Genomic DNA, 23,974 nt, shown 5'->3' on the forward strand with positions numbered 1-23,974 from the left:
GTGAGGGACACCGAGCGACAAGCAAGGCGGGGGTTTGAAATGAAGAACGAAGACACGGGAGAAGCACGGAGAAAGTTTAATGCGAGCCACGCTCCAAGCAGGAGTGAACGTGCAGCTCCAATAGCAGCTGTCTTGACCCTAAAGTACAGTTTCCCCCTTCTTCATGCACCCCAGTGACATTAGGTGTGACAACACAAATACCCGCAGCAGGCAAATACCATAGTTAGGTACAGGTTAACACACAGATTTCTTCTACCTTTAGTTAGGTCTGTGAAAAACAGTTTCTCCAGATGTTCTTACAGGTGGAAAAAGTTTTTGCAAGAAGGAAACGGGGTATTTATACCTGATTCTAGGTTTTCTTTAGCTCTCAGGAACATCGTGGGTGTAGATACTCTGCGTGCACTTAACAGCTGATATAAACTAAAGGTGACTACTGCATTCAGTAGGATAATAAATACAAATGAAGCTGAAGTACAACATAGTGTTTTTCTTAAAAAGTGCTTTTGGACTGAATACTGAACTGCCTTGAGTAAAATAAAAAAAAAAAGAAAAATTACCCAGCTTTTCCCTTATCAGGCTGCAGCGTCAAAGAAAGCAATTAGTCCGTCTTGGTCACAGCCATCCAGAGTTTCGAGGAGAAGAGGAACTTTGCTTTTCACATTGGTGCCTTTAAATTTAAATTTATCTATGAAGAGATCCGTGATCATACCTGCAAATGTAAAATTCGAGGAGTATTATTTGCCTTGTTTTCTCTAGCTGACGTATCTCTAAGTCACTATTATGTACCAACTATTCTAATTTAATTTGGGCTTAGAGATGAGATTCTTTTCAAACCTCATGTTTTAAACCATGATTTACTTATAAATAGACCCAAAACAGTTATGACATCACAGATTCCAGCTTCATTCCAAAGCATGTATTTCTGACTTAGAATTACCCACATCTGAAACATAAAAGAGTGAGGAACTATCATGGGATGGGTAAAGGGGACTCTGCTTATGCTGTATATACTTAGGCTTATTACACCTGGCATCTGGCAGAGAATCTCTGAGCTGAGAGGTGACTGGGGAACACCAGAGAAGGTTACAGAATTTCCTTCACTAACTTGGATCATTTTCCACAAGTCTCCCTTCCCACCCCATGTTTAATTTTCTGTTTTTATGATGTTTTGCAAAATTTAACCAGTCATTTAGCTCATACACATTCTTAAATGCCATTGTGAATTTGAATATGATCCTTAATTATGTCCATAAAGACATGGAACATAAGATACATGACAAGAATAAAATAAGCTGTCTGTTAAGAAAAGCCACTTGCAAATAAACCTGGTATCTTCATTCTCAGTAATATGCTTGTGATGCCCAAAAATTCTTGGGTGAACAATTCTTGAGTACCTTTAGAGAGTTACTTGAAGTTTGTAGTAGCATACAAGCTATTTCCAGTATTTGCTAGGCTTTTTTACTACCTTACCTTTAACTTTAGATTTTTATGATCAAAACCAGGATGTAAATATGCAGTCTTGCCTGTATGACCAGACAGTCCTGAACCTAACCAAGTGTACACACTTATCAAATTATTTCAACTCTACTAATTCTTACTTCGTAACAATTGCAGTCACATCGACTGTGCTCTCTGGACATCAAGTTACATTTAAATAAAAAGTTGAATTGATCAACAAACCATAAAGTCTCTCAAGATGCGCAGGTTGTCTCTTGTATTCCTCGAGCAGCTCATCTGCCTCTTCCAAAATGCTGCGGTATTTTGGTAGCAGGAAGTCCACATTTCCTTCATGAACTTGTAATTCCTCAAAGACATTATAAATCATTAAAAATTAACAGCATTTAATTATCATGAAAGCATAAAAGTATGAAGACAGGAGTCTGACAGGAGGAAGTACTTCAGAGACAAAGACAATCGCCTTCCAAACTAGCAGGAGTTACTTTCGAAGTGCTTAATTTTCTAGTCTTATAATGAAATGCCAGATGTCACCTGTCACTTCCTAGACTGGATTCTCAAAATCCTGTGTATTACAGCCTCCAGCTACAAGTACTGCCAGAACAGGATCGCACCACCACCCAGCACCTACAGGATCAAGCCTAGTGGAGGCTCAAAGCCTTCATCATGTCTTCATTTCTAGAGTAAGTAAATGCCTAAAAGGTGTAGCACATGCTGAAGTCTGAGAGTAAAAGTAAACTCTGAAAGCATCACTCAAATTGTGACAGCAAAAAGTTTTAAAGACCTCTTCTAAATGCCCCAGTTTACCATCAGACCAATCTAAGATGATCAATAGTACAGATCTTTTTATTCTCCACAGAAAGACTGTTCTTTTCCAGACAAAAGGTAATTATGCTGTGCCTCATGAGTCTGCTAGGATAATAGCTTTCATCAATCATCAGATTATTTTACTGGCTATCAATAAGTTTTTATCAAAAAAAAAAAAAAAAGCAACAAGACTAAAAAAAAAACCAACACATAAAAAAAAACCAAGAAAGAGTTATTGAAGATCTGCTAAGAGAAAAAAAAGCTTAAAACAAGCAAGATGTGCATCACCATTATCACTGCACAAACATAATGTGCATTAAGAATAAATTCTCTATTATTCTCACCCCCTGGTTTGTCACATATAAACCCTATTAAGGTAAAATACTTTTAGTGATAATAAAGGCACATACTATTCTCACTGGTAGTCAGTTTTTCTACTAACTGAAGAGTTCTGGCAACTAGTATTTGATTCCCCCAAAGGACCAGAGAGAATCGGTTGCCTGTTTTCATCTCCACTCTCCCTCAAAAACCACAAAAAAATACCAACAGAGATGATAGCAAGTCTTTGACAGTAAAATCCTGTTTGCTGAATTTCCAGTTGTTGGAAAAAGTCCAAGAGACAAGCTGCCTAACTGGTACCTTCCAAAGACAAACTGTTGAGGAGGAGGTATTAAGCAAAAGATTTAAAAGCAGATAATTCAGAAATTATGACACACTGGGATAAAGTTCCAAAGAGAGGGAGCTGCATCTGGCCTGGATGTTCATTCCCAGATCTAAAAAAACCTTCAATGGTTAGTGGAAAGAAACAAAGGAACTGGAAAATAACAGCAGGCAAAAGGAGAATGTTAGGTGGTAAAGCTGTCTGCCTTCTACTGTCCAGTTTAAGCATCCTCAACATCAGTCAGTAATCCTACACGTTATTCACTAGTTGCATAGTATAAATGGGAATTTTCCTTGAAGAAGTCTGTCTCCTAGATAATTAAAATACATATCCTGGGAACAGAAACTGAATGGAAACCAGAATGACACACATCTGACTTGAGCTGTGCAGCTTGGTATCTGACAGCATAATTCCCCCTAAAAAATCCTTCCTGCAGGAGTTCAGATACTTACTCTCAAAGCATCTATTAAGTGAACCTTCTTGGCCAACAGTTGCTGGTACTCTAATTTTGGGTGGATAAGCTTTAATGTGTGCCTCACAGATTCTTCATTTATGTCTGGCAGGGAGTGAAAAAAAACCAACAAGCAAATAAATATCAAATATTCCATGTATAAGAATATAAAATTGAAGTCAAGGACAACAAAACAGGAAAGTTTTACCATATGATATGTTGAGATTAATCTTCCTTTTCGTAGCCTCCTTGGAAAGCACATCTTTTAGGATGGATATTGTAGAAATGTTGTCAGACTTAAAACATCCCTCACCTTTTCTATAAAGGAAGAAAAAATTTAAATGAACAAACTTAAACACACATGGGTGCAGTAGATTTGTCCCTGCGTTAAAATAGGAGGCCTGTAAGTCAATGTCCCTATCAAAGTAGGCAACCTCTATAAAGGTTGTAATGATTCTCCATGTATCACGCATGTATACACATCTATGCTATTCTGTCCTTCCCACGGTAACCTTCAAAGAGAACACTTTGTTCCATAAATAAAACAAAGCAGTATACACAGATCTCAGGTATACAAAAAGCAGTTATCTTTACTGTATGGCACTAAGGTTACACAAGTAAGATTTCTGACTGTATATATTCCTCCTAAGTTTTATCATTGCCATACCTTGAAGCCAAGCAGGAAAGCTTCAGTTCCAGAAGGGTATTAAAACTTCCCCTTCTCCCCAGCAAACCACCACCCAGCAGCTTTTTACATTATGAGTAGGCAACATGTATGGTAGGCAGGGAGTAGGCTGGAATCTAAATAATTACAACGGATGTTGTAATAACAGTTCCATTTTCAGGTGGATATATATAATTTGCTGAAGGAAGATATAACTAAGTTGAGAACTGAGTATTAATCTGAAACACAGAAATAATATTTGCCTAATAAAAGCTTCAGAAAAAAAGGATTTTAGCTTAACGTTCATCACATTTTTGTTTGCATGAGCATTAAATGCCTTTTTCTGCTGCTCAATAAAAAAAAAAAAAGACGTTAGAAAACAATAGGCATTACACAGTCATTTCAGGGCTATATTAGCTAGCTCTATTCTTTAAATTCTAAAAGCAAGCCAACATCTTAACAATATACCAAGCCTTTCTTCCCTGGCAATTTTGGTTTTTTGGACAAACTTAAAGAAAAACCCTATTTGAGATACAGAGTGCATCATTACTGGATAATGCATACCCTGGTAATGTTTGACAAGCCTTTCTAAGAAAGATTCCTATTCTCTTTAGTAGGATGGGATTGAGGGTAGAGTGGTATGTGCATGAAATGGTACTTGCAGACTGGTCAAGAATGAAAAAGACAAACCCCACAGCATAGTCACATTGCACTTAATTAATTGTATTTTACCTGTAAGTGCTTTCAAGCTGCGTACCCAGGAAGGTGTTCTGAAAATAAAAGGTGATGCTCTCTCCAGCGGGAGTCTTTTCAGGCACCTCAGGCAAGCAAAACACAACCCATGAGTGAATTTCAGCAAAACTGAACTGGCCTTTGAGCATCAGTGTATTCATGGGTCTGTGACATTATGAAATTAACAACAAAAAACAAAGCAGTTAATGAAGGAGGGGCACTGCTAGTGCACTAGTTACTCATACGAAAAAAAAGGTTAGTTCCACATTGTGGTTTATTTTTAATCTACACCCTGGGAAATGTCGGGTATCTTGCTAAGTAGTTACATCTTGTAGATTACAGCTACTTTTATGTATTTCAAGACTAAAATCTATGAGTACATTCAAATTTGGTCTCCTAGCAGGCATGTCAGAACTGGCCAAGACACTAGTTGGAAGTTTCTGACGTATCTCATTTCAAGTTGTTCAACTTGAAACTTACAACAAAGGTAAATATCTGATAATACAGTATATATGGCAAACAGCCTCAACAACCTCCCATGGCATAAACCACAGACACAGCATTTATTTCAAGAATGAGGCATAATGGGTCTCATTTGCGTGCTGAAGCATTTACACATAAAAGCATTTTATATCATTTCTTCAATCTTCATGTTCTGTTCTGAAGCAAGCAACACTTTGGTGACAAGATGTTAACTGGAGGTGGGGGAAAAAATCAAGAAGACATTGCATAAAATACTAGGATCTTAACAGAGAGATAAGGAAAAAAAATATCTTGGCTCAGTTTTGGAGCCAAATTAGCTATGGGAAAGAACTGTATTAAAAGGGTGGAGGGGAGAATAAGGCTGAAACTGAAAAGACTATGGTTAGTAACACTTAAGTTTCATTTCTACCACACCCTCAGCTCTACTAACACATGGGGCTGCACTATAACCCAGGTCAATAAAATGAAAAACAAAACAAAAAGCCAACCAAAACCCCTCCCACCAAACCCTGTAAACAAGGGTAAAAGTTGACAAGGAACCCATTAAACCCACATTTCGTGTCAGAAAACCCACAAAATGGAACAACAGGCTCAAAACTGTAAATTAGAGGTTAGAAATGATGCACTCAAGTTTATAGAGTAAAACATTGTTTCAGTTGGATCCTTTCAGTTTTTCAAGAGAAGGTGGCATTGATTTTTCTTTGCAAATACCTGTCATGGTCAATAGAATGAGTTCTTTGATGAAGCGAAAGTGGTTTAATTTGATATTGATGAACTTGGCAAGTTTTTGGTTGAATTTTTGGAGTTATATATGCTTGAAGTGTCCCATACTGACCTTCAATAGACCGAACCTGCAGAAATAAAAGCAGAACCCACCAAAAGGAACAAAAGGGAAATTATTAATTTACCATGATTTGGAAAATCAGTGGATGTTCAAAATGTGTTAAAAAAATACTGATGTAATTCAGAAATATTTATAGTACTCTATTTACTTCATAGTGCCACTATAAATAAAGCATTACAAGAATGCTTTAAAACCATATGAAGTAGCATCCAGTGAAGTGCTGTTATTTAGATAAATGAGCTGTTAAGAAAATAAAACCCTCTAACTTGCTTCTTGATCAGTTAAATGAAAAAGTCTGTTGACTTGCTTCGAATTCTGCAGTGGCACCCTTTTTTTTAATCTTTCTTTTAGTTAAGGAAAAGATACATTCTGTAGCAGCTGGCAGCAAAGAATACATTAAGAAATTCAAGAGAGAAAAGTTAATTTCAAAATATGAGTTCATCTCTTCATAACAATCAAAGTTCTTCCTGAGCTATTTTTGGAAGAGTTAAGAGGCCAAGTTTAAGTTTGAGTCTTGGAATACCCAACAAGCAGGGTGTATAAACACATTCAAGACACAGGACACACTCTCCATGCCTTGCAGAACATACCAATGCATCAGTCACTTCTCAGCTACACAGATTGCACTAAGAAGTTTGCCCCTCAAGCAGAACTGACAGAAATAGGAGTGTCCCACCTGTAGCATCAACACCACTGTAAAAGTAGGGCAGGAGAGCTACTGAAACAGCTTTATACAAACAAAAGAGGAGACTGGAGTTCAAGTAAAGGTTTGCTTTATAATCTTGATCATATCCCCTATTTTATAGGGTCCTGGAACTCAAAAAACAGCATTTGGCAGGAAGACATCCGCTTAAATGTTTTGAATACAAATAAGTTAGTAAAGAGTTCTTTTTGGAAACAAAAGCACCAAGACTTAAAAGTTGTATTATCTTGCATCTGCATAGGCGAAGTACAAAAAGAGAATGAACTCCACGTGACAAGTGTAAATCAGTGGAGATCCTGAATGCATTGTGGTGAGGTGGCAGTAGAACCTGTACAGATCAAATCCATCACATCAGGATCCAAATCCACAGGGTCTGATGACACTCTGCACTATGATGACACACAACAGCAAGCTTATAAATGTTTTTAGTGGGAGAGTAAAAAAAACCCTCTTTTTATGTATCATGAATGCATTTGATTCATTTTTCCTGTGTTATTTACTCTTTACCTAGTAAAAGGTACCTATTAAAGGTGGCCAGGGTCATATTCCTAAATTAAAATATGAGAACTGAGACACAGGAAGATCAAGTGACCTGCTCAGAACCAATAAACCCACTAACAGTATTTCTTAAGAAAGGGACCTGGGAAATAAGACTCTTAATTCTGTACACTAGGTCCATTATTGCAACCTCACAAACAAACAGGTAACCACCCCCAACTTCCCCACCCTTGATGCAATTCATGAAGGCTTAAATTTCTAATGATAATATTTTGACTGAGAGTTTTAGATAAGTAAACGCAGATTAGGAGGCTTCAGTGTTAGGTAACTAAATAAAGAGAAAACCCAGAGCCTGAGCTGTGGGCATGTTGAGGATTTTCCTAATTGTGATTTCCTTCATTATTTCTCCAGGTCGTAGTCACAAAACATGGGAATTTGGTGATTCTTTAAAAATAAAACACCCCCATGCCTTTAGTATAGTAAGCATGGAATGACTGGATTCACTTCCTCTCCAAAATAAATATCCAGTCTATATTCCCTTGTTACTTCCCAGTGTAACTTCCTTCTAATGCTTCTGAGGCCAAACAGTGCCAGAGCTTTCTTTCCCACGCCTCTCTCCATTTTACTTGATTCTGGCAATGGTGTGTGGAATGATTTTCACAATCTGTGATTTCCCCACTCCTTTCATCATAAGGACATTTATGAAGGACCCCAGGCTCCCCTCTGAAGGAACACATTTTTAGAAGCTTTTAGAAACCCTAACACACAAATATAAAGGAACACAAGCCCCAGACTAGAAGGTGCTCAGGAAACAGCCAGCCCTAGAAATTGGACTGATCATTTGCCCCGGCTAGGCAGTCAGTCCAGGTGGAGATCCCTCCATTCCAAGGCAGACATCTACACAACCATGAATTTATTGTAAAAAATGTTTTGGAGCATTTTACCTTAAGTTCAAGCCTCGTAGTATTTGCTTGGCATCGGTAAGTTGCAAGAAGAAAGTTGCTATTTGGCTGTAAAGAACAGAAAACCAGAAAAATAACACAAAACAGTCCGTGGATTCACAAAAGTTCTACTGGTCTGTTTTAATTGGTCTGTTTTACATGTACAGTAAAGTTTTTGCCATTTATGTACAGCTATTTTACAAAAGTTAAATACAAAAAAGTAATCTTTGGTTCTCTTGATTATTTCCATTAATTTTAATTACAGTAGAATTAAAAAAAAAATCTTTGTATAAAGAGAAATCAACTGAAGTCTCTTAATACTACCATTAAAATTACACAGGTATCTACTTTTCATCTGAAGAATGCATGTCAGCCTGCCCCACTCATCTGTAGTATTAGTCCAACATCCACAAGCTGAAGCAAGATGGGTAAGAAAACACACCCAGAAAAGCTAAATTAATCATCATAAATGACAAGAAACTTAAAGTTGATTTCTGAAAGCTTCAGGGTAGACCAATGATGTGCAAATTTAGTTCTTAAAACTAGAACACCCAGAGGACTGTTATAAGGAAAAAGACTTCACAGAAGATTTTGATAATGCTAAGTCAGTTTCTGCATCTTCTCCCTGGCCCTAAACATCATTAGTAATTCTGCACGTATAAGTTTATAATTATTACATAAAAAATGAACTTAAATGTATGACTCCCTATGCAGCAGAATTTTCACATTCTTAAGTGATTTTTAAGAGATGAACTAAGTAAAAATATAATGTCCTTCACCTAAATTACTTTGAAGTATATAGATGTGATAGTGGCAAATTCAGAGAAGAGACCAAAACTGAATGTGTCTTTCATATTCCTGATCAGACAGGAAAAAAAAACAAGAGAGCAGTTGCCTCCTCTCCTGGATCCTTTTGCAGACATAAGATTTGCCTTATGTCAGGACTTGCTACTAACTCCTAATTCTGCAGTATCTCTGATGAAGCTGAGCTCTCCAAAATTACCAAATAGGAAGTTTAACTGCATGTATTTAAAATGACAAATATATAAACCCAAATCCTATTTTTACTATACATTATTAAGAGTTTTCATCATGCAATCTCTATAAATATAATCTCTTTTGTTTCACTTACCTCGGAATCACAGCTGCTAAAACTAACAACAGCAGAATTTTTATCCACATCCAGCAAGTCTACTGGGACATCACTCTGCAGAACATAAGAAAAATAAAGAGCTTAAGTTCCTGAGTAGCTTCTAATACATTTATCTTCCAACTGTCATCAGTTGTTTTAATAAGGGAGAGGAAATGATTGCTTCATCCATGAGGTAAAAGTCTAACAACAGACACACAGTTTACTACTTAATCCCGGCATAAGATGATGATCTTTCTCTTACTCTCTTATGAAGTCCCAAACTCTTGTGTGGCTGACTTACAACAACTTCAGTATAAGATGTATAACTATCTTTCAGACATGAAAATATACTTAATCCATATGCATGATGTATATTCATGATTGAAGTGTTTCCCTATTTCAATAGGGGGATTACAATATTCAGGAAACCAAGGATCATAATACATAATGATTAAAGATCCTTTCACTTACAGTGACCTTTCTGACACAGACCATTTCTTACCTAGATGTGTTTTCACTGGAATTAAAATTAAATCTAATACTGTTTTAAAAATGAGATTAAAAGGTATTAGGATGATTCATTGCTTGATTTGGTAATGCTTTATATCTCCACAGAAGTACCAGGAAATGCTGATAAATATGTAACATACTTCCTAAAAAAATAAAAAAAAAAAAACAGTTCTATTGTCTTTTCACAGCAAAAGAATATCAGATACTGGTTTATATTTCTTTAAATAAAAGGCTGTAAGTTCTAAATTCTACATTAAGTTCAGGGCAAGACTAAACAATTTCATTATTCCTCACTTAGGTATGGAAACAGAAGATACTATAGAGCTGTAGCTGAGCATTGCTCTAATAACACCCTTAATGAAAATAGATTTTGATTAACAATTGAAAAATAAAATCTTACAGTAGTTCTCTCCCATTTGTTATGGCAAATTCCTCGTCTATTTTTTCTCCCAATGCATATCACCAGAGAAGGTAATTCAGTACCATTACTCCTTCTGACTACCAAAGATACCATTAATTTCAGCTGATGAAGTAAGAGAAATTATTAATTAAGGCTGCTCTACTTGGCAGGAGTATTTATCATCAACTGCACACAAATCAGATGCTGTTCCACACTGAAAGTGCACAGGTGGCCCATACCATTCTGAAATTAATTTTCCACGACAGAGGGTACTTAACTGAGGAGTGAGAATCTGTACCTCATTAAGATGAGCGAGTTAGTTGCTATTTAAATAAGGAGGGATATGCAAAACAACATATTACACAGAAACCTGCTAGTACAGCAGCCATTTTAGTCTACTTTGGTAGGGCAACCTTGCTGTGTTCAAGAAAAGTTTAAATTGTGTTTGTTCCATAACAAGCATTTACAACAGGTACTTCACCACTGCAAGGCTATATATTTCTCTCTTATAACAATTCAGACATTTAAAAATCCATATCCTTCTGATACTATAACTTGGATTTTTGAACTAGGAAGTCTCCACACTCACCTGCACCAGGACATAATCTATAGCTGTCTGCACCTCCAAGATGAGGCTGTAACTAGCATCATCCTTAGTCAATGTAAACTTATCATTCACATTAAATGCAGGTACTGATGAAATAGCAGTACTGGATTGAGAAGACTGCTGATACTTTTCACGTTCCTGAAGTACTTTCATCTGCAAGTGTTGCAGTTCATTCCTAGAAAAGGGAAACCATATATAATGTCTAAAAAAAGCAACTAGAAAAGCTATCCTAGAAATTAAGTAGATTAAGCTTGCAAGGCAGTCATGTTTATCTTCTGTCCACAATTTTCCAAGCAGTGACTGGTACACTCCTTCCACATATATAACAAAGACAAAATATAAACAATATCAGATGAAAATGTAATTTCTACTGTACCTTGCCAAAAAGGGTTTCTACAAGTCACAGGAAAGGACAACTTTTTCCTTCAAAAGTAATATACACATTGTGAGTGACATGCTAGCGCCTGCTTTCCTCCCATCATTTAGAAGCTATAAGCAGCATAGAAGAAGGGAATCTTATCTTGCTGATACTGAGGGAGAAGGCATTAAGACATCAGCAAATGAAGGCAAGATAGAAAGAGACTGAAATGAAGCTGATACTCATTTCTGCTTTAAAAAGGCTTGCTTCTACTTCTAGATACATCAATGAAATAGAAAATCCAGTCAGATAGGAAGTAAAGATGACATTCCAGCTTTTAACATTTCAATTCTTCTATTTAATTTTCTTTCTAGTGCAATTACCTTAAGGATGAAATCTTGCTCTGCATTTCTTGACTTAATTTTAGTTCTTCACCTGATCCACCTTCTCTATGGACAGGTTCTGTAGTCAGTCCTGTCAGCCAGCCTAAACCAATATATGAAGTTTATATTCCTTATAAGCTATAAAGAAAAGTCTACACTCAGCTTTTGTATGTGTGGAGTGATGTTTGTTCCAGATACTGGGTAGAGAAAACCAAGTCTTGAACTTAATCCTTTCGTTGGAGGATTGATCTAGGCACTAAGCATGGGTTTTTATGGATTTTATTCTTAACTTTTAACATTACTTATTCTTTTCATTAAGTACTTAGAGCAGTAAATCCCTCTGCAGCAGTTTTTAACTGAGTGCTTACATTTTTTTCCCACCTCTATTTTATCTGCTAAAGGTCTTTGCAGTACTACAGCTGAAAGCAAAACAAACCAAAGAGCTGTGCAATGCGTTCATAGCAAAGTGTATGTTGCAACTGTGTGCTTTCAGGCTGAATGCTGCCCCTTGGAGGGAAAAACCACAAATCATCTTTTTGTTTACGTAATTACACCACAGAAGTCATTTACTGCCAGGCTTCACGTGTCATTTTTACTGCTCTAAAGCACTACTTTTCCTACTCTGCCAGGCTCAGTCTACTGCACATCCTACCAGAGATTACACCTTTGAAAACCCACAGGTGAACCCAAGCTTTCGCTTTTTTCTTTCTTCTAGGATTCATGGATCTTTATAACATTCCCAATAAAAGAAGCCACAAAAGACTTTGACCACAGTATGGTTGCAGCCTATCATACCAAAACAATCATATGAGGTGAGGTATAAGAGTCTTTTAATCACTGAAAGACTATTTGAAAGAGGTGTACTTGAACACTGCTACTTCTCAATAACCCACTGAGAATTGTAACTTGCCACAATACATTATTTTGAATATGAGAGGTTTCAGTAGGCTGTTTTTTCAGCACTGAAAATAACCAAAGATAGAGAATTAGCAATATTTTATCTCCCAGCAGTTAACACATGCAGCATGTTTATTGTGGCCTCTGTAAGAGTCAGGCCAATAGGTCAAATCCTACAGAGGGGCTGCTGAGACACCTCACCAGGGAAGCTGAAAAGCATCTACTGAAAGCAAAATCAATCCTATTCAAAGCTCTATGAAGCTGAAGAGGAAGGAAATTACATAAAAGATAGGAAAACAACAACAAAACTTGCCTATGTCTCAGTATTTTGAATCCAAAATGTCATACATAATTCCTTCAGACATAACATATTATTTCACCACAGTTAGGCAGCAGTCTACACCAAAAAATAACCATCTGGTGTGTTACACAGGAAAACACATAATGAATATCTTAGAATATAAAAAAATAGTTTTAAGTGTGAATATTAAATCAGAAGAGATCTTTTCAACAAAACACTATCCTGGCTCCAATCAGTACAAAAAAATTAAGGGAAGTGAGCTGTATTAACAACATAATCTGCTTAATTTTTATCACATCACCCACCCTATGTGACATTTATTAAGTAAATGATACAAAGCTTACCCGAGTATGTGCATACTAAAATTTCATCGTATCCATCTTTTCCTACACAGCCACCCTGGATTGATGTAATGCTCTCCGGTAAAGCCTTCAAATAAATGCATTCAAGCAGAGGGAAATATTACTGCACTCATTTTAAAAGTTTAGGGGTTTTTGTGGAGTTTTTAGGGTTCCTCCTCCTACCTGCATCACAAGACACCTCCAGAGATGCACAATATCTAGACTTACAAATGAGTAAGTGAGCTCATGACTGTCAGTTACATTGGTGTGTTTTAACAAATGCATTCCAATTCTACTGTGCATAACAAAAGCATTAAAAAGCAGTTTAAAGCAAAACGCTCATGGATTACATTTTTCCAGCAGGAGCTAACAATCTGACTGAAGGCTGAAATAACCACTAGGGATCGAATCTACTCTTTTGATTTTTCCTCAGATGAAGACTATTTTACTATACTGGTTTGAAGTTCATGTTGTCAACGTTATAGAGCTTATCAAATTAAATACAAGCCACACATTTTAGTAGTAATGATCTTGTAAATAGGTTTTGTAACACATGGCTGGGTTTTTTTTTTCATTTTTTTTCAGCAAAGAAGAATATGATAAACATGGACTTACATGATCATATTGAAGAACGAGATCATCTGCACTTTGAAAGTTATAGATTTCTAGCATTCCGTCATCTCGTCCAACAAGTAATTCTTTAACTCCATCTCCCAGAATGTCAAAACTATCAATACACAATATACCTAATGAAAAAGAAAAGAAAACTATTTACTTCATCTTTATTTGTTTGTGACACAATGATACATAGGCCACATTAAATTACATAGAAATAAGATTCTTGGTCAGCTGTTTTTTATTAATGCTATTTCTGGATGAGTCCACTAGAGGGCTGAAGTCTCCCACCTGTGCCTGAGGTTTAAGCTTGTACAGTGAGTTTTACAGCAACCAATTCCAAACCAAAACTACTGAAGAGAGACCCCTTCTGCTGTTCAAATAGCTTAATTCTGAGGGGTTTAACTCTTCCTCGTCAAACATTTCCCCAGATTAACTTATTTTTCTGTCCACACTACTGTAACTTTGTCAGTTGAAGAAGCAAGCATTCTTGATTTCTTATAATTAACTTAAAGCTATTGGTAAATGGACTGTTCTGGCTAAGGTGACAGAAAGAGGGATCTGACTTGTGCCAGATCTGGACTAGGTACTGCTACTCAACACGTCAGTGGAAAAACCCACTACCAGCACATGTTGAACGAGCCTATGACAGCTAATCTTGTTTGGACAGGAAAGAGAGAGAGGGTCTGGAAGAAAGAAAAGCAGCAGAGACAGATTGTACAAGAATATGAAAATCAAGATGCAATGTAACTTTTATGATTCATATGTGTTTTATATTAAGAGTAAGGACATACTAGGAAGCATTTTAGGAAAATAATTTAGCAATAGCTTTTATGATATATTTAAATTTAAAAATATTATATCTATTTTATTCTTGGTCTTCTCCTTCACAAAGGTGTAGGGGCTAATAGATGCTGCAGAAGCAGCATACCAAGGCTAAAACAGGGAAAGTGTTGTACTATGCTTTGATCAGTTAAGCCTTATTCTGGAGCTTTAATGAAAGCCTTATTCCGTCTTTAGACAAAACTCCCTTATAGGGGCTTTTTTTTTTTAATACAAAAAGAAAAAAAGAAAAAAAAAAAACAAAGACAGATTTGCAGGAAAGATACTAACCTTCCCTCTGAAGAGACTTTAAGACCACTGAACATCCAAAAAATCCAGCAGGTATATTTGCACTGAGTCATGAAATGATAAAACCCTGAAGTAAATATATATGAATCAATGCTCCTTTACAAATGCCAGGGTAGTGTAAAAATAAAAGTATGCAGAAGTGTTGGAAATAATATGAACAGAAAATGCAAAGGAAGAGAAACCGATCAGAATCATTTCTAAGAAAATCAGAAGAATGAAAGGGAGAGCTTACTCATATTAATAGCAAATACTGACATAATTACAACTTCCCTCAAAAGTATCGATGAATAAGATTTCCTGATTATTAGACTTGCAATAAAGCCTCACATACGCTGGAAAGCTAAAGAGTGAGAGACTGAGACACATACCTCCTCTCTTTTTGTCATTTCCAACTTCACACTTGGGTACAGGCTTGGTACCAGTAATCTGAGTAAGACCCAGTTTACCATCAGAAGTTCCATACACAATTTCTTCTCCAGAATCACCTGAACACATAAACTGAATTTACAATCAATAAAATCAAGTACACCAGTTTCAAAAATTTGAAAGTGTTGTTTAATTACACTCTATAGCCCAAAGGAAAAGGAAAATGCTAACATTAGTGCTGTATAACAGAACTGTCAGGCTGTAAAACCAAAAATTAATATATGCAAACTGCACCTGTTCTGACAATTTGTTCCTGGCTATCACTCTTCTGTGTGTGAATGCCCTCCCTGTACTGCAGTTATGCCTAAAACCCATTCATAATCCAATACTTTAAATTTCAGCTATTAAACTGCCTTTACAGAAAGGAAACAAAGAGATAAATTCAGAACACACATCCAACAGTGAATGTTGTGCCAAGACTTCAGCACAAGTAAGAACTACTTTTCCAAGCTCTTGATGTCATTGCCACACAATTTAACTGAAACTAAATTAAGCACCAGATTAACACACTAAAGCGATTTCTATTAGGTTGGATTAGAAAAGGGATAATCGAACTATTTTAAGCTTGATCCTTCCAGACTTAGTTTGTATGAAGTCTACTCAATACTTTCATCCATCCATGGACAGGTGCAGCTAGTGATTCTAGTTCTGGAAAACCACGTGCAAGAGAAATCCAAAACCTCAATTTTGACAAGACCCCCCAGATCCCAGTTTGTATTTACACAATGAGACTACCTCATATCTCGCTGCTCTTGTAAGAGGCTTTCAATTAACTGTGAACATAATTTAGAACTAAACCAGTCATATATGTGTGTGTTGATATTTATTTATGTGTAATAAACTCCATCACCTAGTCAGTTTTCTGCAGCATTTTTAACATTAAGGCAAAATGTAATTAACAAGGCAATAAAATCCTAAAAATACAGTAAAATCATATTATTTAGTTATGTGCATGTTCAAAATCTTGTTACCCCCATTTCCATTTAGAGCAAGAACAGCAGGTGGTCCAGGAACTTCCACTTCATACAGTAAATCAGATCCCTAAAGACAAAAAGAGCTATCTGGAACGAATTTTGTAAAAAACAAGCAAACAAGCAAACAGAAACCCAACCAAAACCCACAACATCACCAAAAAAGCCCCCACAAATGACCAACCAATCAAACCACAAAACAATAACCCAAAGCATAAGGAAAAAATTATTATGGATAGTAGTAACTGATATACTTCACTTGCACAAAATCCCCATACCGATGGGAGAACCATTTCTAAGCCAAAACAGGGTAAAGTTTATATAAATAAAAACCCAGGACTCTTGAAATGTGCTATTGTTAAAAATAATCTGTGAATTTGGCAAATAGATTTGTTAAACCACTTGATATTACTTAGACCTGTCACAAAATTAACTGGCGAAAGTAAGAATTTCCAAACTGATAAAGACTTAGGTATTAAATTCCCTTATGTAAGCACTTTCCATTTGAAGGGATCAATTTCTTATCTATCTCTTCCTATGAATTCCAAAGCCTATTTATAGTGGGTTTATTAATCCTCATTCTGCAAGTTTATAATAACGATTTTCCTTTAAAAAATAAATAAATAAATGTACCAGCATTATAGACAGTAACACTGCCAAATAAGATACAATATGTTTATCCTTACAGTGTTTTAAGCCATGCTGATATGTTGATTTCCTCAAGAATTAGTCCAATTCTATGGCATCAATACATAAAACATAAGTATTTTAACCTGTAAAACTCTCAGGACTCTATCTTGACACGCAAGTACTGGTGTAATGCAATTCACTTTCTGTACAGGAAGGCAGAGAACATCATTGATTTTATCTCCTGAGAGGTAGTAATGATGGTCTTTGCAGTCGCAGTAATGGTTATAGATGTAGCTTGCACAAAGAAAGAGATCTGCTCCTGAAATATGCCTGAGAAGAAGAAAAGACTTTCTGTAGCATTTTCCCAACATAGTTGCAGTGATAGTCTTTTAGCCTTTCTACTGCTGGCAAATTCAAGGCATCAGGGGCCCCACAAGCTGTTCCAGCTATTAAAAAGTTTCTTATGAATGCTAAACACACATGATTCTTATAGGTTTCTATTTCCTATTTTGTCTCCATGCAAAATCCTACAAATAGAAGTTTAATTATTATATTTTGATGGTATTCATTCTTCCCAAGCCAGTTTATATATATGGCAGCATTTTACAACACAAACCAAAAAGAAAAATAAAAGATTTGTTCCTCATCTGCCAGAGGAAGGGTATGTGTATGTGATAAAATAACCCAGCTGTGCTCACCTGCATCTGTACCGATGTGGGTGCCTCCATACCCCTCCCAAGTCCCCTACTCTATCTAAGCTTCCCTATGATTTTCTAAGTTCCTTCCTACATGTCATGGCACAAGTAAAGCTGGACTGACACTCAGCGTTACTTACAAGCACACAATACAGTGAAAAATATCATTTAATAAAATTATAAACTGTCTGCTGTGGCTATGAAAAAAATTGCAAAATACACATACATAGCTTTGATGTTTTCAGTAAGGTTAGTTTCAAACGAAAGAAACTGCTTCCCTCTTTTTGTGAAACCTCTCACTTCTGATCCTGTAGCCACAAAGATTTTTTCTTGTGGTGTATTAAGAGCCCCTCCCAATTCCAATCTTGCAATTTTTTGGCCTGGCAGTGTCTTGAACACTGGCTGTAAACAGAAAAATAGTTTTCATCATCACAACTTTGTATTTATGATAATCTTTTAACATAAAGGATAACAAATTTGCTTTACAATTTTTGGCAAAACTAAAATACTATGGATTATTTGTGGACAAAAATAATCTGTACATTTCAGAATCACAAAGCAATCAAGCATTTTATATGTTGGTAAGTATAAAATGCTGAAAAATACGATAAATTAAAACTTTATTATTTCAGTGTTATCCATCCATAGGAAAAATTCAGCATTGCAGGTAGCTGTAAGTTTTTTGTTTGGTTGGTTTTGGTTTGTTTTGTTGTTTTGGGTTGTTGTTTTTTTTAAATAACAGTGACTCACTCCCTTCCACTTATATGTTGCATTTTTATTCCAGAAGACTACATAGATTTCTTTGTATTCCCTTAAGGGGGGGAAAATGATAAAATTTTATTAAGTTGGGCAAAGGTCTATTCTCATAAAAAGCAACCAGTTTGGCAAAATCCCCTAAGGTGAGTGACTTAGTGACTCACTGAGGGCTTTTGTCCAGTCACTGTAACAGAGTACCCATACAGACTTAAGCCCAAGTGACCTGCAGAACAAAAGGTGTTAAACTGACCTTCTCGGTGATGATACACCGTAATGCGTGACTCTACAACTGTAGAGGACCGTGTGCTTGTCCAGGCATGAAATCAGCATGCCCTCATCATGGCTAGCAATCAGTCCACAGTTCTACCTAGACACCTTCTACAGGTATCTTATTGGCCATGTCAATAAAAACAAGGCTTTTAAAGTTCATAAGGAGGAATATTTAAAAAGTAAAACTTGGAATGGAACATTTCCACTTACCACAGCTTCTCCTTTTTTTATGCCAAAACATGTAATGACCCCATCCTGATCTCCAACAACCACCTTCAAAAGTATAACGCATTGTTATTTTTTACTACATGCATAGATATTTTTAAATAATACTTTTCCTACGTTAATATTTTTCTGTATTTAAGTACTTTGCATTCTACACTACTTATTTTACATAGCTCTATGGGAGTATGCATTGGAAAGCTAGGTCAACCGTTACACATAGGACATTAAAGCCTAAGAACAGTGGTTTAAGCAAAAGCATTTCCAATCCTTTTCCTGCTTCTTCTTGCAAACACCAGCAACCATCATATGCAATACTCCAGAAAATGCATATTTGGGAATAGCTGTATTTTCAAACTGAGAATGTATTATTAAAACCAAACATACACTGTTATTTCTATCGAGTTTTCCTAATTAAGTTTCCTAAGCTTGAACTTACATTAAGGAAAAATTTAAAATAAATATTTCATCTATATTAAGTGTTAGCAAAACAGAAATAGAGAAATATGCAAGAACTCCCTTGTGGTTTGAGCACTGCTTTAAGCTTTAAAAATTGCTTAGTGGTCCTGAAAGTTTTTCAAGTCCAAATTCAGATTTTTTTTGGTTTTTTTTTTTTTTTTGTTTTGGGTTTTTGTTGTTGCTGATGTTTTCTCCAAAATGTTCCAAAAACACTGGCTCCAGAAGTTTTTTTCCTATCACAGAATCATGGAATAGTTTGGGTTGGAAGGAACCTTAAAGATCATTCAATTCCAACCCCCTTCCACAGGCAGGGACACCTTCCACTAGATGAGGCTGCTCCAAACCCCGTCCAAACCTGGCCTTGAACACTGCCAGGGATGGGTCAGCCACAGCTTCTCTGGGCAACCTTCGCCAGTGTCTCACCGCTCTCATAGAGAAAAGGCTTTTTCCTAATAGCTAATCTAGACCTACCTCCATGGCATACTACCTAAAGAACCTCACGAGACGATTAAGAGTATTTTCGCGGTACATTCCACAGTGTCGCGACAGGCGCTACCTTCTGCGTGGCCTTTCGCCCCGACGCGGGAAGCAGCCTCATTGTCTTCTGCGCCGTCACCCCCACCTGTTAGCAGACACGCTGTCACCAGGACGCAACGGGGCTGAGGCGCGACACCGGTGTGGGCCCAGCCCCGCTAAGGCGGCTCTGGAGCCGCACATCCTAGGGCCGAGACGGGAGGCCTGCCCGGCCCCGGGACCACAGGCCGGCGCTTCACACCCGCCCCCCGAAAGCACCGTGGCCCTCCTTCGGGCTTCTCACCGGCCCCACCACCCTATCGTGAGGCCGCCGGACGACTTCCCCTCGGCCGCCGCCTCACCCCGTGGCCCAGGCCACCCGCGCTCGCCTAGCCCGCTCCCCGGGGTACCGGCACAGCGGTGCTGCCCGCGGCCCGGACCCACCTGCAGGTAGTCCACGCGGGCCAGGCTCAGCTCCATAGCGCCGACGGGACGCAGCCCCGGAGCTCCCACAGCTCCCGTTACCGCAGCAACCGAGCCGGCTGCCCCTCGCCGCGAGGGGCGGGTCCGCAGCGCGGCCTGCGGCGCAATTGGCAGAGAGCGCGGGCGGGCCCGGGTCGGGTCGGGTCGCGGCGCGGCGCGGCGCTGCGGAAGGAGTGGGCCCGCAGGGAGCGTCAGTAAAGTAGGAATGTTTTATTGAAGAACCAAGCACGGCGGCAGCATTGAAACAGTGTAACAAAATACCAGCCCTGCGGCAAGTAAGAACGTTAAAAAAATCTTTTCTACCGCATAAAGAGTAGCTGCGGACTGAGGTCGGTGTCCTGCCGATGTTGGGTTTTACAAAATAAGACGTCCAGTCCTCACTCGTGAAAGGAAAGATGCTAGATTAATAAATGGTATGCGTGGGTACATGTATATACATCCATGTTAAATGCTGTTGCTACAATTACATTCACACTTGGCCGATGTTCATTATTTCTTTGAAATCATACCATAAGGCCTTAGCTTAAACACATCATTAATAAAGAACAAAGATTTCAAGTAATCCTCCACAGATCTAGAGTTGATTTGTTGTACTAAGAAAAATCCTATTTGGACCCCATGGGTGCAAGGAACACAGTACTACGCTGTATTTGTTATTTTACTTTTTTTTTTTTCTTTTCTTGCAAATTTAGTGCAAAGAATTCTCAACATGTATTCATAAACCTGTTAAAAGATCAGCAATTGATACCATTATACCTTTTAATGCATGAACAAAAAAAGAAAAAAATAGTTCTTTGCCTTTAGACAAGTAAAATGAAGAGAGCAATCTTTGCATGGTGAGTTAATAAAATTTCCTAAGATAAATTCCAGAGAAGCTGTACATGAAGTTATTTAGTGCTAAAAATCTACAATACATTTTTCAAGTATAAGATGCTGAAATATTATTGCCAATAAGTAGTTGTGCTGTAGTCAAAACCATAGTTCCTTTGTTGAATCATTCACATGTCAACATATTAGGATTTAGTTTCTCGCTGAGTTTATGTATTAAAATTGCTAATTCTTCTGTTGCTTGGGACTTATCCTCCAAAAGTTCATAGCGAAGACTGGAGATATCCTGTTTGATTTCCTTTAATTCACCTGTATTAATCATTGAAAGAAATACTTGTTAGCAAAGTTTAATACTCCTTCAAATACTGTTAAATCACATCAGTGTGTATTTCAGGTGATCATCTCAAAATGTTCATGAGAGCAGATACAGGAAAGGCTTTACCTCTTCTCATTCCCAAGGGAATGCGAGTGTGTCTCCACCCCTATATAGTACCAAGAGTATTTTAATAGCCCACTGTACCCTAATGTTGTTCTCCACACGTAGACAGGACATCAAAAAGCACAGGTTTTACACAGGTTAATGAATTAATCACACAACACTGCTGAGCAGCTGGTAAATATTAGTACCCCCTTTTAGAAAGAAAAGGCAAAGAGATTTTTTTTCTGATGTGATGTGCAAGAGCACACAGGAAAAGTGTGGCAGAGCTGGCAGTAAAACTCACAGCTTCTGAGTCTCTCTCCTCTTCCTTACCAATATCCTTTGAATTAGAAAAAGTCAACCAATTTAAAATGGTGTTACGATTTGACATGAACACAAAACCGCACTTAAATGAAGACAATTGTCAAGGCCAGGCTTATAACAAGCAACAGGATACTTTCCATCATAGAATATTCAGCTCAAGAGCAGAAGCTTCTTAAACTTTTCAAATACTATTCTTCCAGCAAGAGTGAGGTATGTGAATTCTTACAGCTCTGACTAGGACTCTGGAAGTATGCATACAGTTAATGGCTTCCTCACAAATTTCTACTGTAACTGTTACTTCTGTGCTCTCGTTTTCCACCTGTAAAATGGGTCCCATAATATTTCTCAGCTCTACTTCTTTGATCCTACTTGTCCATTTTTGTTGTCACAGGTATACTTACACTACTGTCTGAGTTCTGTGCATTAGAAGTGAAAATAACACTCTTTTTACCTGAAACTTCCACACACCCCTGTAATCCCAATTCTTACTACAACATGACAAAAATTGTCTCTGACTGTTGCAACTGCAGTCTCTTTCTTACCTTCATTTACTTCATCATTTTCTTTGTCCACTTGTGCTTTCAGAACGTAACGTTTTATCAGTCTTTTCATTATTTGCTGCCAAATTGCAACAGTTAAATAATCAGATGAGCATATACAATTAAACACTATTCACTTTTCTTTCCCACCTATCTCCCTCATATCTGTGTAAGTGAATAAATGAACAGCCTCAGATAAAGCAGGTGCCTCATATGAGTTTTTTGGCGGCATGCTGAGATTCATCATTACAATGAAACACCTTTGTTATCCTCTTATTTACAGAGCAACACAACTTTTTGTAGGGAGCAGGACAACAGGAAAATATGTTTAAACACACCTAATTTAGGCTGTAGAATAGGTCAACTCTGTTGAACTGAGTTCACATATGAACGGATGTGTAAAATATAAATATTTATCTTTTAAAAATAAAAATTGAGATTTTACACTATGACAATGCAATGTCAGCTGTAAAGGATTCATTAAGATGGCATCTGTATTTTTATACTGTAACTGCCAGTGTTCCTTGTATGTGATAATATTGTTGAAGTGTGTTACCCTTTCCAATCTAATGTAGGTCGTCTAACAGGGGTTGCACAGTAGATTACATACTGTCAACATTTTCACAAGGGCTCCTATCTACTCTTTTATTTCTGAGTTGGAAAGATGTCAGGAAGGGAGTATCTGTCAGAATCCTCTTACCAGAAAGGAGCGTTCCTATCTGCAGTGATGTTGAATGTCGCACTTCAGATGTGAAGAAAGAAAGGGAAAGTAGTGCTAATCTACTCAGCTCAATGCCTTCACATTGCCTCCTCAGAAATCAGTTTCAGATACTTGCTTCTCACACTTTCCAACCCAGGCCATCAAAGGAAAATCTAAGTTTTGCATGGGCTAGTTTTTAAACTCTATTTTAGAGTAGCACTCCAGAGTTTGATTTCTACAGGAGGTTTTCTTTATCTAGTGAAGACAAAATGTACTTGAAACACAAAATTCTGCTAGTACTTTCACACAGTTCTATTACTCAAAACAGTGATCACTGCATGTGTTTACCTGATAGCGTGTCGGCTGATTGAGAATGCTGTTGAAGCTGTGTGATTCAAAAACTCTGGAGTTTGACTGAAAAAGGTTTAACTAGGGAGAAATAAGAGAAAATTAAAACCTGTTATGGAATTCACAGTAAGCATTCAGCTCCTTTTCTTCCTTTTTTTTCTTGGAGGCATGTTTGGTGTGTCACTATATCAGAATATTATTTTTTTTAAAAAAAACAAACCCAACAAGATAGCCTTATTTGCTGGATTTGTGTTTTTTTTTTTTTTTAAAGCTATCCTGTTCACAGCACAGCTCCAAAGCAAATGTGCTTGCACAGCTGAGGAAATAATGAATTATGACTTGGAGGCAGAGATGAGTGGCCAGAGTAAGGAGAGACTCTTTGAACTGGCTTTAACAAAGATCTGTTATGGATCTGCAGTCATAATCCTGCTTTTAACTACAAATACATGCTCAAAACTATTTCTGCTTAGCTTCAAGT

At 37.3% G+C, this 23,974-nt stretch overlaps 2 protein-coding genes and 1 long non-coding RNA gene across 5 annotated transcripts in view; 1 reads left to right on the forward strand and 2 right to left on the reverse strand.

The window, feature by feature from the left end:
• Window positions 1-355: 355 nt before the first annotated feature.
• On the reverse strand, window positions 356-20,368 carry BBS7 (Bardet-Biedl syndrome 7). Its single transcript, XM_061463865.1, has 19 exons — window positions 20,301-20,368; window positions 19,900-19,965; window positions 18,873-18,935; window positions 17,863-18,038; window positions 17,085-17,271; window positions 16,312-16,381; window positions 15,283-15,399; window positions 13,784-13,914; window positions 13,172-13,256; window positions 11,630-11,732; window positions 10,871-11,063; window positions 9,372-9,446; window positions 8,243-8,308; window positions 5,965-6,104; window positions 4,771-4,935; window positions 3,583-3,692; window positions 3,376-3,479; window positions 1,681-1,804; window positions 356-709 (listed from the first exon to the last, which is right to left on the reverse strand). Exons 1-19 carry the CDS (start codon window positions 20,334-20,336, stop codon window positions 573-575), a joined length of 2,148 nt encoding a protein of 715 aa, XP_061319849.1. The 5' UTR covers window positions 20,337-20,368; the 3' UTR covers window positions 356-572.
• LOC133274545 (uncharacterized) lies at window positions 1,744-7,003 on the forward strand. Its single transcript, XR_009745178.1, has 2 exons — window positions 1,744-2,138; window positions 6,904-7,003. It is a non-coding gene; the product is annotated as an uncharacterized LOC133274545 (long non-coding RNA).
• Window positions 20,369-20,534: 166 nt separating the features above from the next.
• The window catches only part of TRPC3 (transient receptor potential cation channel subfamily C member 3), a 43,537-nt gene continuing 40,097 nt past the window's right edge, over window positions 20,535-23,974 (reverse strand). For 2 of the 3 annotated variants that reach the window (XM_061463383.1, XM_061463374.1), the window contains exons 10-12: window positions 23,497-23,577; window positions 22,452-22,527; window positions 20,535-21,476 (exon numbers count right to left, since the gene is read on the reverse strand). In XM_061463383.1, the coding sequence (XP_061319367.1) occupies window positions 21,334-21,476; window positions 22,452-22,527; window positions 23,497-23,577 (300 nt within the window). In that variant the 3' untranslated portion in view covers window positions 20,535-21,333. Of the gene's footprint in view, window positions 21,477-21,889; window positions 21,926-22,451; window positions 22,528-23,496; window positions 23,578-23,974 lie in introns of all 3 variants that reach the window. The other variant, XM_061463392.1, reaches the window with a different exon arrangement.

This window comes from Pezoporus flaviventris, unplaced genomic scaffold (assembly GCF_033815535.1).
Source record: "Pezoporus flaviventris isolate CSIRO_AGI_PZ_B2104156 unplaced genomic scaffold, CSIRO_AGI_Pfla_v1 ptg000002l, whole genome shotgun sequence".
Classification (NCBI taxonomy): domain Eukaryota; kingdom Metazoa; phylum Chordata; class Aves; order Psittaciformes; family Psittacidae; genus Pezoporus; species Pezoporus flaviventris.

Bases quoted from the DNA above. Each gene is read 5' to 3' on its own strand.
- BBS7 (XM_061463865.1), bottom strand. From the start codon at position 20,336: ATGGAGCTGAGCCTGGCCCGCGTGGACTACCTGCAG. The intron at 13,257-13,783 runs GTAAGTCCATGT...ATTTATTTGAAG, and splicing joins TCGTTCTTCAATATGATCAT to GCTTTACCGGAGAGCATTAC. The intron at 9,447-10,870 runs GTGAGTGTGGAG...TATGTTCTGCAG, and splicing joins TAGATTATGTCCTGGTGCAG to AGTGATGTCCCAGTAGACTT.